This window comes from Narcine bancroftii, chromosome 1 (genome assembly GCF_036971445.1).
Source record: "Narcine bancroftii isolate sNarBan1 chromosome 1, sNarBan1.hap1, whole genome shotgun sequence".
NCBI lineage: Eukaryota > Metazoa > Chordata > Chondrichthyes > Torpediniformes > Narcinidae > Narcine > Narcine bancroftii.
In genome coordinates, this window is record NC_091469.1 from 329,375,783 (window position 1) to 329,394,378 (window position 18,596).

Below are 18,596 nucleotides of genomic sequence, written 5' to 3' on the forward strand. Positions count from 1 at the left end.
ATGGACATCCCTGTCTAGTTGACCTACTTAATTTAAATTGGTTTGATACATATCCATTTACTGTTACCTTTGCCAATGGTCCATTATATAATGCTTTAATTCAATTAATATATTTTTCTGTTAGATTGAACCTCTGTAATACTTTATATAAATAATTCCATTCTACTCTGTCAAAGGCTTTTTCTGCGTCTAAAGCCACTGTTGGCTTCTTATTTCCTTGAACTGCATGAATTAGATTAATAAGCTTACAGACATTATCCGCTGTTTGTTTTTTCTTAATAAATCCAGTTGATCTTATTTTACTATTTTTGGTACACAATCGGCCAATCTGTATGCTAATAATTTTGCTATTATCTTATAATCTGAATTAAGTAGAGATATTGGTCTATTTGATGTTGGTGTTAGTGGATCCTTCCCCGTCTTTGGTATTACTGTAATTATTGCTGTCTTACATAAATCTGGCAAGTTTTGAGTTTCTTCTATCTGGTTCATTACTTCCAGGAGACTATCTGGTTCATTACTTCCAGGAGAGGAGGAATTATAACTCTTTAAATGTTTTATAGAATTCTATTGGGAGTCCATCCTCTCCAGGTGTTTTATTGTTCGGCAGCTTTTTTAATATATCCTGCACTTCCTCTATTTCAAATGGTTTTATCAGTTTGTTTTGTTCCTCTTCTTGCAATTTCAGCATTTCAATTTTAGCTAAAAACTCTTCTATTTTATCATCTTTCCCCTTGTTCTCAGTTTGGTATAATTGTTCATAAAATTCTAATTAATCTCTATTGGGTTATATGTAATTTGTTTGTCCTTTTTCCTTGATGCCAATACAGTTCTTTTAGCTTGTTTTGTTTTAAGTTGCCAGACTAATATTTTATGTGTTTTTTCTCCTAGTTCATAATACTTTTGCTTTTTCATTATTTTTTTCTCCACCTTGTACATTTGTAATGTTTTGTATTTAATTTTTTTGTCCGCCAATTCTCTCCTTTTCGTTATATCATCCCTTTTTACTAGTTCCTTTTCTGTACTTACTATTTCCCAACTGCTCTATTTCCCGATTGTAGTCCTTTTTCATCTTAGTTACATAACTTATTATCTGCCTTCTAATGCATCCCATAATATAAATTTGTCTTTCACTGATTCCGTATTTATTTCAAAATATTTTTTAATTTGGCAGTCAGTAAACTCTCTATATTCCTGCCTTAAGTAGCATGGAGTTTAACCTCCATCTACATGTTCTTAGTGGGATGTCCTCCAGTTCTATTGCTAATAACAGGGGTGAGTGATCAGATAGCAATCTAGTTTTATATTCATTTTCCTAACTCTGCCTTAAATATGGGCAGACAACAAAAACAAATCAATCCTTGATTATGTTTTTTGCCTACTTGAATAATATGAGTATTCCTTCTCTCTTGGGTGCTGCCTCCTCCATATAACCATAAGTTTCATTTCTTGCATTGATTTAACCATAAATTAGGCCACTTTATTCTTTTTGCTAATCTTTTGTCCAGTTTTATCCAACATTGGATCCAAATTAAGGTTAAAATCCCCTCCTATCAATATATTTCCTTGTGTATCTACAATCTTCAAAAAAATATCTTGCATAAACTTTTGATCCTCCTCATTAGGTGCATATATATTGAGCAAATTCCAAAATTCTGAATATATCTGACACTTTATCATTATATACCTCCCTGCTGGATCTATTATTTCCTCCTCTATTTTGATTGGTACATTTTTATTAATTAATATAGTTACACCTCTAGCTTTTGAATATGATGCTGCCACTACCTGCCCTACCCAGTCTCTCTTTAATTTGTTATGCTCCACTTCAGTTAATGCATTTCCTGCACAAATGCTATATCTATTTTTTTCTTTTCTCAGTAAATTTAATAGCTTCTTCCTTTTAATTTGGTTATGTATTCCATTAATGTTTATAGTCATATAGTTCAATGTGGTCATCTTATGTTAACACCTCATTTCTACTTCCTCACCACCACCCTTTTCATCTCTGTTTTCCCTTTTTAAACTCAATGTAAACTCAATGTATGACAACACATCTAAAACATAAAATACTCCAACAACTCCCACATCCAATATTCCCTTAACCCCAAATATCCCCCCCCCCCCCGAGTTGCCCCTTATGCCTTGATGGGCAATCACAACTCCCCTTTCCATTTGGTTTGCGAACCTGCTCGCAAGCGTCATCTGATTTTGCAGTGATGGCTATTCTCTCCTCCCAATACAGAAAACACTTTTTATTTCACTTTTTATTTCCTTCCCTTCTCTTTCCTTTCTTTAGTTCTTTATATATACATTGTTTTTACATCTTTATATATATTTTATCGCTGTTCTTCATTCTTATTACATCTTCTGTCCTACAAGCATTCTGCAAATTCTTGTCCTTCCTCTGGATCCGAGAAGTTTGTTTTGCTCCCCGGGGATAAATATTTTAAGCACAGCCGGATGTCTTAACATGAATTTATAACCTTTTTCTCATGGATCGATTTTGCTGCATTAAAGTCCTTCTTCTTTAAGAGTTCAAAACTTATGTCTGGGTAAAAAAATATTTTTTGACCCTTATAGACCAATGGTTTATTGTCTTCTCTAATTTTATTCCTTGCCCGCTCCAGTATATTTTCTCTTGTCATATATCTCAAAAATTTTAATAAAATGGATCTTGGTTTTTGATGTATTTGTGGTTTCGGAGCTAATGTTCTGTGTGACCTTTCTATTTCCATTCCTTCCTGCATTTCTGTCGTTCCCAGGACCTTCGGGATCCATTCTTTTATAAATTCCTTCATATCTGTGCCTTCTTCATCTTCCTTTAAGCCCACTATTTTTATGTTGTTTCGCCTACTATAATTTTCCAGCATATCAATTTTCTGAGATAACAACTCTTATGTCTCTAATTTTTTTATCACTTTCTTCCATTTCTATAGCCGTTTCTCGTTCTTCCACATTTTCTACTCTTTTCCCTAATTCTGTCATGACTAGCTCTAATCTTTGCATTTTATCTTCTGTTCTTTTCATTTTTCTTTTAATTGCACTAAATTCTAATGACAACCATTCTTTTTATGCTCTCATTTGTTCTTCAAAAAAAAAGCTTTATCTATATTCTGTCCATCTGTTTTACCTTCTATCTCTCTGTGAAGATCTTGGTCTTCTTCCTCTTCTTCTGTGCCTGTACCTGTGTTTGTGTCTTCTTTTCTTCTTTGTATCTGTGTCTCTTCTGATTTTTCTGATGCGTAGTTTGTCTCACTTTGTCGGGTCTCTTCTTGCTTGGCCTCTTGCTGTTGGTCCTTTTCTTCCGAGCTGCTCATCTATTGAGTCTCCTGCTGCTGCTCCTCTTTCCTTTCACCCCATCGACTTTCTTTCTCACCTGGTACTTCACTCCCTCTCCTGCCACTTTCCTCATCTTCCAGCTGAGAGCCCTGGTGTCGGGCATCCCTCAGTTGGTCACGCTGTGGTTGCCCGCTCCTTGGCTGAGCCCCCCCTCCTGTCGGCGTTTTCCTTCACCTTAGATTGCACACTTTTGTTTGGCTCAGAGAGCCATTTTTGTAGTCCACCAGTCGGGGGGCGGGGGGGGTCGCAACTCAACGACGCTGTCACCAACCTTGGAGATCAGGCACTCTTCTCCACCATGGCTCCCTGTTCCTTCATGCAGGTAAGGTATTTTCCTTTCTTTTCTTCTTTTTTTCCCATTGTTTTTACTTTTTTCTTCTTAGGTGCCATTTTCTTTCTCTTCTCTGCAACTTTATCTTTTATTTCTTATATTTATTGAATTTTGTCTTTTCTTAACTTTTTTTCTTCTTTTCTGGAGAGGGCTGGTTTTACCCCACCGGCCACTACTCCATCACGTGACTCCTATGCTCGAAACTGGCTGAAAGCGTACCAGGTGTCAGACTGGGTTGCAAGAGAGTGCCGAGATGTTGAAGAGTTCCTAATGGTATCAGAGGTTTGAATCTGGAGCTCGGGTTCCTGATAGTTTGGACTGGTCTCTGTGTGGCTGCAAGGGCTGCGGGACTGTGGAAGCAAATCCACCAATCCTTCTCCAAGGTAGTGCTAGAGGTGGAATGGAGCGCTCCACCTTGCTAAATAAAGGTACATCCATTGCAAGCGACTAGCTAGGGGTAGGCTGATGACAGTGTGATGTTGTCGTCAGCCCACGACCCATCTCTTCTCTCACCCATCTCCCTCATGACCCCCTCAGGGCAGGGACGGGGGCCATTAGGGCGGGGGCAGCTGGGCCAGCAGACCATCAGGGGGCAGCTGGGGTAGGCTATGACAGCCCCATAGGCCACTCCAGCCTCCGATACTCCACTGGGCTGCTTCAGTCTTCAGGGCCCCTCATCTGTGCCAGCAGCTCAATATGCAGCAAAGCAATGGCCGTCAACTCTACCCTGGGAAGTACAGAACGGTTACAGCTGCATGGGGGATTATGGGTAGGGAAGGCAGCCATTTCTCTTCCACCTATTTTTGACAGGCAGCGCAATGGCAATAGTCGACCCGCCTACAGCGGATCTGGACAACGCACCGAGGCACTGCTTGACATAAAAGCAGCACGGGAGCAGCTTTTTTAGGGCTGCTCCATAAATAGGTAAGTTTAAGATTTTTTATCTGCGTTTGAAGCTGGTCTCAAAGCGGAGGCCTGGCATAAAAGTACCTAATGAGATAAGAGGTGCTTCATGAAATTTCTGCCGATGGCAAATCTGCCAAGCATGAGCTGTGCATTACCTTCTGACACGCGGTACCATATGCCCAGCTTCAGATGTTGTTATCAGTCTGATGGGCGAAGCTTTTTACCAGATGACTTCTTTTCATCCAAACTGCATGTACCCAGCCATCTGGAAAAATAAGTCAAATACTGTCAAAAACAGTGTATGTGAAGAGAGGAATAGAGTTCAAAATTCATTTTTATTGTAATATAGATGGTGCAATATTACACAGAATTTATTTTCGTCTCCCATAAGGCAGACAGATTTGCCATGGGCAGAAATTGCCTGAAGTGCCTTACAGTCAGCGGAAGGAAGAGTCTCCTCAGAGTTATCGAGTGTCCATGGTTCGCCTCCAGCACTCCCGCAGCCACAGAGTCCAGTCCAAATCACCAGCAGCCCGAACTCCAGTCTGAACCCCCTCAGGACCCCTCTCGCATCCCAGTTGCGGTACCTCGTACCCCTTCAGCTAGTCTTCAGCTGTCTGAATCCCAGTGTGAATCCCTCTTATGCAGTCGCCAGCAGCCTGCAGCCTGTGTGTTCTTCAGCCTCAGAAGTGGATAGGAAAGGTTTATGCAGGCAAATGTACTCGTTTGGTGGCCAATTTGATCAGCACATATAGTTGGGCTGAACAATCTATTTTTATGCTGCAAACCTCCATAGATGGATTAGAGACCCTTGATTCTTTCTCCCTCAAAGGTACTGCAGAGTATTTGCACCATTTTCTGTTTTGCAAACAACCGAACTTTTAAAGAATTATTTTTATTCTCTGGAGCGCGAACTCGAAGGGCCGTATGGCCTATCTTCTGTGCTGTTGGGTTCTTCGGCTCTCATGGCGGTGGCCCACAGAAGTGTAGGCTGTGAGTCAAAGCGCCTGCGCACACTGCCTGCTTCCATTGGCTGCCGCTTTGCCGCGTGCGCCACAACTGCCATTTTGAATCCGCTCCGCTGGTGGCGCGCTCTTTCGCTGCCTGTTGTCCGGCCGGTGGTTGGGGGGGAGGGGAGGGGAACGAAGTGTTGGCGATTGTGGGCTCGCTTTAGCGCGGCTTCGCGGGGCGCAGGTAAGTCCTTGGCGGTCGGAAGAGGGGAACGTCCGTCGCGGGGAGCGGGAGGGAGGGAACGCGCCGCTGCCCCTCCGGCAGCCCGAGCAGGCCGAAGCGGGTTCGCCATGCCTGGTGGGACTCCCCGGGCTGCCAACCCAGGGCCGGGGAAACGCCGACTCTCTTCTCTTGTGGAGAAGCGGGGCAAATGTCAGGAGGGCTGTTTGCAGTCGTGGCTCGTCCCTGCATCCTGGGCAGGCAATGTCCACACTTCCTCTTCCATCAGTTCAGAATTTATGGTCATGAACATGTGCCGCGAAATGAGTTGTTTTGTTGCATTCCAGGTGCAAATATTGCTGTAAATCACAGTTTTAAAAATAAAATAAGTTGGTGATGAAGAGGTAATATCTGTGGTTCACTGTCCATTCAGAAATCTGAGGGCGATTGCGAAGAAGCTACTTTTTGTACAGTTGCCTCCTGTGCCACTTTCCTGGTGGTAACACTGAAGAGGGCAAGGTCTGCATGGTGCAGCTCCTTGAGGAAAGAGGCTACTTGAGACACTCTCTGCCTCTTGAAGAGCACGGTGGGTGCTGTGGTCAGTGCAGCACCTCGACAGTGCCAGTGTTCGGGACCAGACTGGGGTTCTAATCCTGCACTGTCTCAGGGTTTGTATTTTCTCCCCACGTCTAAAAGTAAGAAGCTAAAAGAAAATATATCTATATTTTGAGTAGATGTGAATAGGCTCTTCCCCGTGATGGTAGGTGAGACTGGAATGAGGGGTCATAAGTTTAGAAGTAACACGAGAGGGAGGTTCCTTCACTGAGTGGAATGGCCTTCTGGAAGAGGTGGTTGAAGCAGGGTCAATTTTGTCATTTTAGAGAAGGTTGGATAAGTGCATGGATGTGAGGGGATTGGAGGATTATGGACAGGGAACAGGTAGGTGGAACTAGAGATCACTTAAATCGGTGCGGACTAGAGGGACTGAGATGGCCTGTTTCCATACTGTAATTGTTATATGGTTTGTGTGGGTTTTCTCTGGGCTCCAGTTTCTTCCCACAGTTTAAAAAGGAATGGGGTGTAAATTGGGTGGCACGGACACGTGGGCTGAAGTGGTGTGTTACTCTGCTTTATGTCTAAATTCATTTTTAAAAATATTTAAATATCGTTAATGAAGTGAAGACCAGTGTCCATGACGGCCCTTACTGAATTCACAACTCTAGCCTTCCTGTCCTGTGCATTGGCATCATTGTACCAGGCAGTGATGGAGACAGTCAGAATGCTCTCCACAGTACACCTGTAGAAATTTGCAAGAATCTAGTGACAAACTAAATCTCGTCACGAAGTATAGCTACTGGTGAACCATCTTTGAGATACATCAACATAGAGACCTAAGGACAGATCATCAGAGAGTTTGGAATGGATGATCTTTCAATGCCATCATAAGTTATACTAATCATTTTTTTTAAATCAAATCAAAGTAAGAAGTAGGGATTCGGCTGTATGAGCTTGTCACTCCATTTATCAAGTGCCCTTTTACACAGACCCCAATAAATTGGCACACTGCAGCCCTTTTCATAAGGACCTGACATCCTGGTGCAAAAGAGAGGTGGGACCTGCAACATTACAGCGTTGGTGCCCCAGGAGGCGGGAAAGCCTCTTACATTGAGGCCAATGCTCGCATCAGCTCTGCTACTACCTAGCTTGGGTAAGAACCAGGATGAAAATGATCCCTATACCATGTTAGTCACGTTCACACAGGTAAGTGATGCGGTAAAAGGGTGGTTAATTACCATCTTTTAAAGGCAATGTAAAAGGGCCTAAGATAAATGCTGATCTCGCTCTACCCCTTCATCTTGTTTTGGATTTAAAACTTGAGATTGAAATATAAAAAAATGGAAAGGATATGGTTTATAACCCCTTTAACTGATGGAGAAATTCCACTTTTAAGGTGGAAAATTACTTTGAATGCATTGGTGCAAATAATATCACCAGGACTGAAGTAAGAGTAAGTAAGAGTGGAATGGAGTTTTATATGTTGAGTTGCAGCATTCTCTCACACAGAACAAGAAAAGTAGTTGCTTTGTCGTCCTCTTCTACCTCCTCAATCTCTACATTCAATGGGTCATCTTTAATTTCTCTTCAATGCAATGTTGGCACTGGTCAGATCTCTCTATTTGGCAATATACCAAAGGGACTAATCTCTCTGTGGCTCTTTATCTAATGTCCCGTCTTCAGCAATACCACTCTCCTCATGGTGCTTTTGTGTAATGCAATTTTTTTTTTTGTTTTGACCTTCTGTTTGGAGACCCAAACGTTGCCTTCAGATGAAGTGGCATTTTTTCATGCCTCTTTCAATGTGGGTTGAGTTCCTGTACTTACGCAAAACTAAATGTAGATTTGCAACTTTCACAGAATACATCTGTTTAGTCCTCAAGATTAATTCTGAACTTCCATTTGCAGGTGACCTTTTCTCTTCAACTCAGTTGAACTTTCTATTTGGCTACTTCCTCTATCCATTGTACGAGGAGCAGCAGCTCATCTAATTTGGTGAGTTACAACCCTCTGCACTCAAGATTTTCCAGCCCTCTCAAACCCAATGCCTTCAACACCAACTTTATCAAGACCAGCTGAAGGGCCACCACCATCCAGTTTATCCCTGCTACCTTTTGGTTGTAGACAACCCTTTTGGATTTGAGAACTATCCATGGGGTACTTGAGGAAGAGACAAAAGGAGGCTGGATGAAATGCTGGTTGGATTTTTAATCAGCCCTGATAAATACAGCAGCTGCATGCACAGCTTCCAAGACCCAAACAGCCTGATGGTCAGCCTTAAGCCTTAAATTTCCTGTTGCAGAATTTCTCCCTTTTGGCATAAGATCTGATTTATTGGGGTATCATACTCGAGAAGCTTTGTTCTTGACCTTCTTCCAATTTTGGCTGTTGTGTATTCCCCATGTTTATCACTCGCACGGCCATCTTTATGCCTGACGAGACACAAAGCTTTGAAATTCCTTCTCTAAACTTGGCTCCCTCCACTTCCTTTTTTAAGATTGTCATGCTTTGAAATCATGATGACCTTTAAAACATTGTTCATGATTATAAGTGTTACAGGTCATATTATGTATATAGTATATAAATATGTTTTTAAAAGAGATTGTGGGGGAATTTAGTGTAGGTGACTTCACAGATACTTGCTCTTGACATCTCATTTAAAATGCAAGAGGTTTGCTGAAGCCAGACATTCAGGCACCAGTGGCTTTGCAAAAGACAATGGAGCTGCTTTGGAAGGAACTTGAAAAGTAGGTGGAAATAGAGAAGTCTGTGTGAGAGAGAGAGAAAGAAAACAGGATTTTTCTCTTAGAGAGAGAGAGAGAAGGGAGTTCTACAGTGTCTTTTGAGGCTGCAACATGCCAAGCTGGCAGGCTTGATGAAAGACCTCATTTTGAAGACTGGTTGTGAGTTCTGAGTTCAGCCTGTTGAAAACACTTGTCCTGACAAGAGGGGAAGTTTCTACAGCAAGACACTAGGCACTTTCAGATGATCAGTTGCCCTGCTTGTAAAGCCACATATTTTGGCAATATGCGGCTGTTGGGAGGCCATGTGAATGTGCAGGAGGCAACTACAAGGCGAACTTTGAAACCCTCCTCCGAGAGGGATAATCGCCGCAGCACAGTATCCTAAAAGCGGCTGCATTTGGGATGACAGTCAGTTGGCGAGCGCCTGACAGCTCCTCTCACAGCTGCCCCTTCCCCTGGGGCAGGACGTCGGGGCAGGGGCAGCTGGCTGGGCTGTCAGCGCGGGGACTGCAGGGCTAGAGCGGCTGGCAGCGGAGAAGGGGGGTGGGGCGGCCGGCGGGGGATTACGACGCTCGAGTCGGGTACCAGCATTGCTTCGGCCAGCCCCCTTCTCCCCCACCGGCCGCCCCAGCCCCCTTCTCCCCCGCCGGCCCCCCCAGCCCCCTTCTCCCCCGCCAGCCGCCCCAGCCCCCTTCTCCCCCGCCGGCCGCCAGAGTGATCAGTGTGGGGACATTGCACAGGGGATGTCCCCGTGCTGGCTGTCCCAACTGACAGTCATCCTAACTTGGCAGCCCAAGGGACAGGAGCCGGAATGCGCTCAGATGTGCATTGAGATGCAGCTGTCCCTTCAGGTGGCCAGCACTGCACTTTTAGCACTGCCACCTGAACAGCAAATCAAAGGGCCACTTTCTCTTCTTCAGGTGCATTTTTAGCAGAGAATACACCTGAAGAAGCCTACTGAAATGCTGATCGGAGGAAATCAGATTGTTTGTGTCCAATGAACAACAAATTTCTCTCTGAAACCAACAAGAGCCTTCCTGAGCTGTAACCATTTACCTTTAAGCACCAGAGCCTGGTGAAATTTCATAAATGTTAAATTCTGTGCACAGTATAAGAATTGTCTAATACTGGTGAATTTGGAGAAGGGAGAAGTGAATAACTACTATTAAAGTAAAGAACTTTCCCGAACACGTATGCTTAGAATTAGAAGGGGTTTAAGTTAATAATAATAAGTTAAAATTTGATCCTGTTTTTATGTTAAAAGAAAATTAAAAGCAACTTTTGTTTAAGTAACCATTTGTCTTGGTGAATTTCTATTGCTGCTGGGTTTTGGAGTCCTCTGAGCTCATAACATACGGTTATTCAAATACTTTGTAAAATATGCCAATGTTGGGTTTTTATTTTGAAGGTCTTATTATACTATTTCACAAATTTGTTAGACAAATGCTGTTAAAGGTCACATTATGGAAAATGTTAACAACAGATATATGCACCTGTTTTTATTCTATACATCTAATCTATGTCATGTTAAATGTAACCTGAATTTTCATGGGAATGTGGGAGCAAATATTTGGGAGATGACATTGAAAAGTTTTCTTTTAAATTGAGCCATTTTGGTCTACATTGTACAAAAGCAAAGAAGTTATTCTATACCTCTAAGTCACCATGTAGGGCACTTTTCAGCTTGCATTCCTGGTAAGCTATAGCATGTTGTGTTTAAGCTCGGATGGTGGAAAAGGTTTAAGGCACATTATGCAATGTCCCTACCAGCTGGATGTGGCCTGGTATATTCCAAAATTTGCGAATGCTGAGTTGTGAAGAATCCATGTCAATCTCTAAGGACAGTGTTTATTGGGTAGGTGATCAGAGATGTTATATGGCCTACAACTGCTTCTGTTTCTTGTTCCTCTGTAAATAGACATTTTTAAAATAAAATCAATAGTTATTAGTGAGCTGGGCATTGGATTTTTTTTTAGAGATGAGCTATTCCAGATACTTCACAAAATGCTAATATCAGTTCCTCAATTACTAATATGCATTTCTTTGTAACTGATATTCTGCCAACAGAGGTAGTTGCAGACATGGCTACACCTGAAAAAGTGGGAAAGTCTGAAGGAACAAAGAAGAGAAATAAGCCTGACAAGTCTTCTACAAAAATAGAAGAAAAACAGTTGGAAAGTGAAGAGGAAGAGGAGGAAAGAGGTAGAGTACAAGTCCCTTTTTAATTTAAAAAAATTTAAGTGAAACATATACATTTTTTAAAAGAATATTATTTTTAATGTTGCAGTTGGATTACTGGAAAGAAGCCCTATTGTAGAGGGCAAAAGGGAAAAGAAAAAGGTGGAAAGATTGACTTTACAAGTGACACCATCTTCAAAAGAGACATTTAGTATTCCTGAAGGTAAAGATATCAAAGGCTTTTGATTTTGTTTGCGAGGTTTTAATGTACAGTACAACTCTGATTATCCAAAATCCTCAGTTATCGGAAACATTTTTGGACCCAGAAGTGACGCGTGTTCAGCTCCGAATTTTTTTTTGGATGATTTCAGAAAAATCAGAAATTTTCATTTATCCAAAACATTTCAAAACCAAAATGATGTCATTTTGCCTCCGAAAAATTTCGGATAAATTAGGATATCAGAAACAACCAGAATTCCTTGGTCATCTGAATTTTTTTTCTCAGTTTTTAGTATTGGATTTATCTTGTTTAGGTTGTTTTTTGATGAGAATTAAACATTATTTCATGCTGAAAAAGCTTTCCCTTGTGTGTTGTTTAAACACTTGCAAGTGATTTGCTGTTGCTACTAGGTTGTTTTTTTAAAAAAATGATCATTTATTCGAAAATGTCGTTTATCCAAAATGAGCTCAGTCCCGACTATTTCAGTTAATTAGAGCTGTAAATGTGATTTTAGCTTTGTATGGGTAAATGGAGAAATATAGCAAAACTTGAATGCTTTGAATAGATTAGAGAATTTGTAATAGTAGAGAATTTGTGGAAGAAATGGGGGAGATTTCCTAAAGTTTTGTCTTGTGTGCTGTGGTTGAAGGTGTATTCTATATTTAAATCTAGTAAATGAATTGTGAAGAAAAATACATTCATGTACAATGATGCTAAAAGACTTAGAAATATCTGAGAAAAGAATATATCATGAAAGACAGTAGTTAATTGTGTTGTCACTTAAAACCCTGTTCTATGGTGAGCTCTCCACTGGCCACTGAGACAGAGATGCACCAAAGAAGAGGTACAAGGACTGCTTAAAGAAATCTCTTGGTGCCTGCCACATTGACCACCGCCAGTGGGCTGATATCGCCTCCAACCGTGCATCTTGGCGCCTCACAGTTCGGCGGGCAGCAACCTCCTTTGAAGAAGACCGCAGAGCCCACCTCACTGACAAAAGACAAAGGTGGAAAAACCCAACACCCAAATCAACCAATTTTCCCTTGCAACCGTGTCTGCCTGTCCCGCATCGGACTTGTCAGTCACCAACGAGCCTGCAGCAGACGTGGACAAACCCCTCCATAAATCTTCGTCCGCGAAGCCAAGCCAAAGAAGAAGAAAGAAATTATGGGTGAAATTGTGTTGACCAGGCTCTGAAAAAGATTGATTATAAAAATTAATGTTTTAAAATCTTTATTGTTGAATTGGCATTCTTGCATTGTGCAGGAATCCCAGTTCAACTGAATCTGTTCAATATAAATAAGATTTCTGCCCTCTTTTTTAAAAAAAAAATGAATACTTCTGGCAACAGAACCAAAATCACGTTACCCATTGGAGAAACGCAGTCGGACTCCACATCAACCATCCACGTCTATTGCACTAAATCTTCCACTGATCCTATTTATTTATAATTACATTCTCATCAAATCTTCCCAGATGTTACCACTCACTGACACTCTTTTTAACGTTCTAATTAATATATCAACTTGTGTGTGCTCGCCATATGAAACTGAACCACCCAGAGGTTCTTTATGCAAGTTCAACCAAACGTGACTCAAATCTAAAACTCAATTCATCCAGTGTTCGCATGAGCATTTCAGCAGGGGTCACTGGATTTAATAAAAATTAATCCCAGTCATTGCCCCCTAGCCCCTTTATTTCCTGATGTTTCATTTTTTGTATGTAGCAAAGATGTTTGATTTGCTTATTTGGCTGGAAAGATGCATGTGTGCAAAATGGGCCTGCCATCTTGGTACTGTGGTGCAATTTAATGTTATTTTAATAAACCTCCTATTAACTAATCAGCTTATCTAATTTAGTAAGCTTTGGAAATATAACGTGTATGAAACCCAGATTTTCTTCACATTAACCAAATGAGAAATGAAAAACAAGCATCTTAATCGGCTATCACAGGACCATAAGATAAAGGAGCAGAAGTAGGCTTTTTAGCCCATTGAGTCCACTCCGCCATTCCATAATGAGCAGATCCATTCTCCTGCTCAACCCTGCTCTCCGCGAGGAGTCACGTGATGGAGGAGTGGCCAGTCCGGAAAACCAGCTCTCTCCAGGAAAATGGGGAAAAAGCAAAGCATAACAAAAATAAAATATAAGAAATAGAAAATAAAGATACAGAGAAGAGAAAGCAGATGGCTCCTAAGAAGGAGAAAGTAAAGCAACTGGAAAAAAAGTAGAAAAGTCGCCGGAGAAGATAGAAGGCCTTACCTGCACGATCGAACAGGACGCTGTGGTGGCGGAGAGCGCCTGCCCCCACCCCCGAGGTCAGTGCCTGCCCTGCGGAGTCGCCACCCACCAGCCGGTGCACTAAAAAAATGGCTCTCGAAGCCAAACAAAAGTGCACAGTGCACAATCAAAGGAGAAGGAGGACACCGGCGGGAGGGGGGCTCAGCAGAGGAGCGGGCTGTCACAGAGCGAACAGATGAGGGTCGAGGAAGCCAGCAGAAAAGGGAGCGATGAAACAGACAAAGGTAATAGACGGAGGGATGACCGACAAGAAGATCAACGTCAGGCAGCACAACAGACGAGCAGCCCAGGAGGGGAGGACCAGCAACAAGAGGCTTGACAAAGAGATACAAGCAGCTCATTAGGAAAAACAGAAGAGACAGACACAAAGAAGAGAAGAAGACACAAACACAGATACAGACACAGAAGAAGAGGAAGACCAAGATCTTCACAGAAATAGAAGGTAAAACTGATGAACAGAATATAGATTAAGTCTTTTTTGAAGAACAAATTAGATCATTAAAAGAATGGTTGTCATTAGAGTTTAATGCAATTAAAAGGAAAATGAAAAGAACAGAAGATAAAATGCAAAGGTTAGAACTGGTAATGACAGAAATAGGGAAAAGAGGAGAGAATGTGGAAGAGGGGGAAACGGCTGTAGAAATGGAAGTGAATGACTTGAGAGAAAAATTGATATGTTGGAAAATTATAATAGACAAAACAACATAAAAATAGTGGACCTGAAGGAGGGTGAAGAAGGCACAAACATGAAGGAATTTATAAAAGGATGGATCCTGAAGGTCCTGGGAACGACAGAAATGGAAATAGAAAGGGCACACAGAGCATTAGCTCCAAAACCACAGGCACATCAAAAACCAAGATCCATCTTAGTAAAATTTTTGAGATACACGACAAGAGAAAATATACTGGAACGGGCAAGGAATAAAGTTAGAGAAGATAATAAACCGTTGGAATACAAGGGTCAAAAAATATTTTTTTACCCAGACATAAGTTTGGAACTCTTAAAGAGGAGGAAGGAGTTTAATACAGTGAAATCGATTTTATAGGAAAAAAGGTTACAAATTCATATTAAGACATCCAGCCGTACTTAAAATATTTATACCCGGGGAGCAAAACAGACTGTTCTCAGATCCAGAGAAAGCGCAAGAATTTGCAGAACGCTTGCAGGACAGGAGAAGAGATGAAACAAGAATGAAGAACGGCAATAAAGTTTATATAAAGATGTAAAAACAATGTATATGTAAAGAACTAAAGAGGGAAAAGAGAAGGGAAGGAAGGGAGTAAGGGGGGGGGGGAATGAGAGCTTTGTTATGTGTTTATATTTTTTTAAAAATATTTTCTGGAGAGGGCTGGGTCGAGGGGGAATAACCGTCGCTGCAAAATCAGTTGACGCTGTGAACAAGATCGCAATCCAATTGAAAAGGGGAGTTGTGGTTGCCCGGCAAGGGATATGGGACAACTCAGAGAGGGGTGGGGGAACTTTTGGGGTTAAGGTATTAGTGGATGTGGGAACTGCAGGATTACTTTGTTTTAAATGAGTTGTCGTACATTAAGTGTAATAAGAGAAAACTAAGAGGGGAAAAGGGGGATAGAAGTGGCAAAGAGGTGTATGCAAGATATAAGATGGCCATGTTGAACTATATGACTATTTACATTAATGGAATACATAACCAAATTAAAAGGAAGAGGCTACTAAATTTATTGAAGAAGGAAAAAATAGAGCTACAAAATTTATTGAAGAAGGAAAAAATAGATATAGCATTTGTGCAGTAAACGCATCTAACTGAAGCGGATCATAACAAACTAAAGAGAGACTGGGTAGGACAAGTAACGGCAGCATCCTATAATTCAAAAGCTAGAGGTGTAGCCATACTAGTTAACAAAAATGTACCAATCAAAATAGAGGAGGAAATAATAGATCTGGCAGGGAGGTATGCAATGATAAAGTGTAAGATATACTCAGAATTTTGGAATTTGCTCAATATATATGTGCTCCTAATGAGGAGGATCAAAGGTTTATGCAAGATATTTTTCTGAAGATTGCAGACACACAAGGAAAGATGTTGATAGGAGGGGATTTTAACCTTAATTTGGACCCAATTTTGGATAAAACTGGATAAAAGACAGGAAGGAGTAAAGTAGCCAAATTTATGGTTAAATCAATGCAGGAAATGAAACTTGTGGACATATGGAGGAGGCAGCACCCAAGAGAGAAGGAATTTTCATATTATTCGAGTAGGCACAAAACTTACTCAAGGATTGATTTGTTGTCAGCCCATATTCAAGGGAGAGTTGGGAAAACTGAATACAAAGCTAGACTACTATCAGATCATTTGGAGGTTAAACTCCATGCTACTTAAAAGACAGGAATTTCGGGAGTTTATTGAACACCAAATTAAAACATATTTTGAAATAAACACAGGATCAGTGTAAGACATTTATATTATGAGACGCAATGAAAGCCTTCATTAGAGGGCAGATAATAAGTTATGTGACGAAGATGAAAAAGGATTACAATCGGGAAATAGAGCAGTTGGAAAGGGAGATAGAAAGTACAGAAAAGGAATTAGTAAAAAGGGATGATATAATGAAAAGGAGAGAATTGGCGGACAAAAATATTAAATACGGAACATTACAAACGTACAAGGTGGAGAAGAACATAATGAAAATATAGCAAAAGTATCATAAAATATTAGCCTGGCAACTTAAAACAGAACAAGCTAAAACAACGATACTGGCATCAAGGAAAAAGGACAAACAAATTACATATAATTCAACAGAGATCAATGAATATTTTAAGGAATTTTATGAATAATTGTATCAAACTGAGAATGAGGGGTAAGATGATAAAATAGAGGAATTTTTAGCTAAAATTGAACTGCCAAAATTGCAAGGAGGAACAAAACAAACTAATAAAACAATTTGAAATAGAGGAAATACAGGATATATTAAAAAAGCTGCCAAACCATAAAACACCAGGAGAGGATGGATTCCCAATAGAATTCTTTAAAACATTTAAAGAGTTATTAATTCCTCCTCTCCTGGAAGTAATGAACCAGATAGAAGAAATACAAAACTTGCCAGATTCATGTAAGACAACAATAATCACAGTATTATCAAGGATGGGGAAGGATCCATCAATACCAGCATCATATAAACCAATATCTCTGCCTAACTTAGACTATAAGATAATAGCGAAATTATTAGCAAACCGATTGGCCGATTGTGTACCTAAAATAGTAAAACAAGATCAAACTGGATTTATTAAGAAAAGACGAACAATGCGGACAATGTCTGCAAACATTAATCTAATCCACGTAGTTCAAGGAAATACTTATTTAAAGTATTACAGAAGTTCAATCTACCAGAAAAATGTATAAATTGGATTAAAGCATTGTATAATGGACCGTTGGTGTAGGTAACAGTAAATGGATATGTATCGAGTCACTTTAAATTAATTAGGTCAACTCGACAGGGATGTCCACTATCCCCCTCATTGTTCACCTTAGCAATAGAACCTTTGGCAGAACTGATGAGAATAGAAAATAAAATAAAAGGGATAAAAATAAAGGAGAAGGATTATAAAATTAGCTTATTTGCAGATGAAATCATAATATACTTAACAGAACCAGAAATATCAATAAAAGAACTACATAAGAAATTGAAGGAGTATGGAGAAATATCAGGGTACAAGATCAACGCAAATAAAAGTGAAGTGGTGCCAATAAGTAATGCGGATTATACAGAATTTTAAAAAGAATCACCATTTAAATGGCAAACACAAGCAATCCGATACCTCGGTATTAGATTAGATAATAATTTAAGCCACCTGTACAAATTAAATTATCAGCCATTAATGAAGAAATTACAGTACATTGGAAAGAATTACCACTAACATTGATAGGGAGGGTAAACTATTAAAATGAACGTGTTCCCAAGGATACAATACTTAATTTCACATGTTACCAATTCCTTTAACAGAAAAATTCTTTAAGGAACTAAAGAGAATAATAAGAAAATTCTTGTGGAAAGGGAGGATTCCAAGGGTAGCGTTAGATAAATTAGCAGAGAGGTATAATCAAGGTGGTTTGCAGTTACCAAATTTTAGAAATTATAGAGCCACACAATTAAGGTATTTATTAGATTTTTACCAGACAAGGGAAAAACCAGACTGGACTAAGATAGAACGAGATAAAATGGAGGAAAAGGTACCGGAACATATACTTTATAAGTGGGATGAAAAACTGGTGCAATATAAAAACTCACCAGTACTCCATCATTTACTTAATACATTGAAGAAGATCCACTTAGAAAGGAAAAAAAATGAATTATCAAATACCAAAATTACTATTGATGCAAAATCTGCAAATCCCTTTTATAATAGATAATCTTTCCTTTAGAGAATGGGAGAGAAAAGGAATCAAAAGAATAGAAAATTGTTTTTTGGGAAATAATTTATTAACATTTGAACAGTTGAAGTACAAATATGGAATAACTCGTGGTAGAATGTTTGCATATCATCAATTGAAAGCTTATTTAAAGGATAAATTGGGAAACAGCTTGAGATTACCTGAAGGAAGCAGTTTTGAATATGTGATTACAGACACAATGATAATTAAAAGATTTATAACCAAAATGTACATTAAGCTGCAAGATAAGGAAAATGAAATAATCTATAAACCTATGCAGAAGTGGGAAAAGGATCTAAACATAAAAGATAAAAAATGAAGTATGGGAAAAGTTATGTTCTGGAACTATGAAGAATACAATAAACACAAGGTTATGCATGATACAGTATAATTGGTTACACAGGGGATATAATTACTCCTCAAAAATTAAAAAAATGGGA

General features: G+C 39.9%; 2 protein-coding genes across 3 annotated transcripts in view; one reads left to right on the top strand and one right to left on the bottom strand.

Moving 5' to 3' along the window:
- The window catches only part of LOC138748300 (E3 ubiquitin-protein ligase RNF144B-like), a 157,367-nt gene extending 151,804 nt beyond the window's left edge, over positions 1-5,563 (bottom strand). The window contains exons 1-2 of the mRNA XM_069908239.1: positions 5,015-5,563; positions 4,735-4,844 (exon numbers count right to left, since the gene is read on the bottom strand). The gene's annotated coding sequence lies outside the window, so the exon portion shown is untranslated. The remainder of the gene's footprint in view (positions 1-4,734; positions 4,845-5,014) is intronic.
- Positions 5,564-5,668: 105 nt separating this feature from the next.
- Positions 5,669-18,596, top strand: part of dek (DEK proto-oncogene) — a 39,335-nt gene continuing 26,407 nt past the window's right edge. Inside the window, exons 1-4 of one of the 2 annotated variants that reach the window (XM_069908209.1) lie at positions 5,669-5,773; positions 8,213-8,299; positions 11,116-11,250; positions 11,336-11,449. In XM_069908209.1, coding sequence (XP_069764310.1) covers positions 11,130-11,250; positions 11,336-11,449 — 235 coding nt within the window. In that variant the 5' untranslated portion in view covers positions 5,669-5,773; positions 8,213-8,299; positions 11,116-11,129. The remainder of the gene's footprint in view (positions 5,774-8,212; positions 8,300-11,115; positions 11,251-11,335; positions 11,450-18,596) is intronic. The other variant, XM_069908220.1, reaches the window with a different exon arrangement.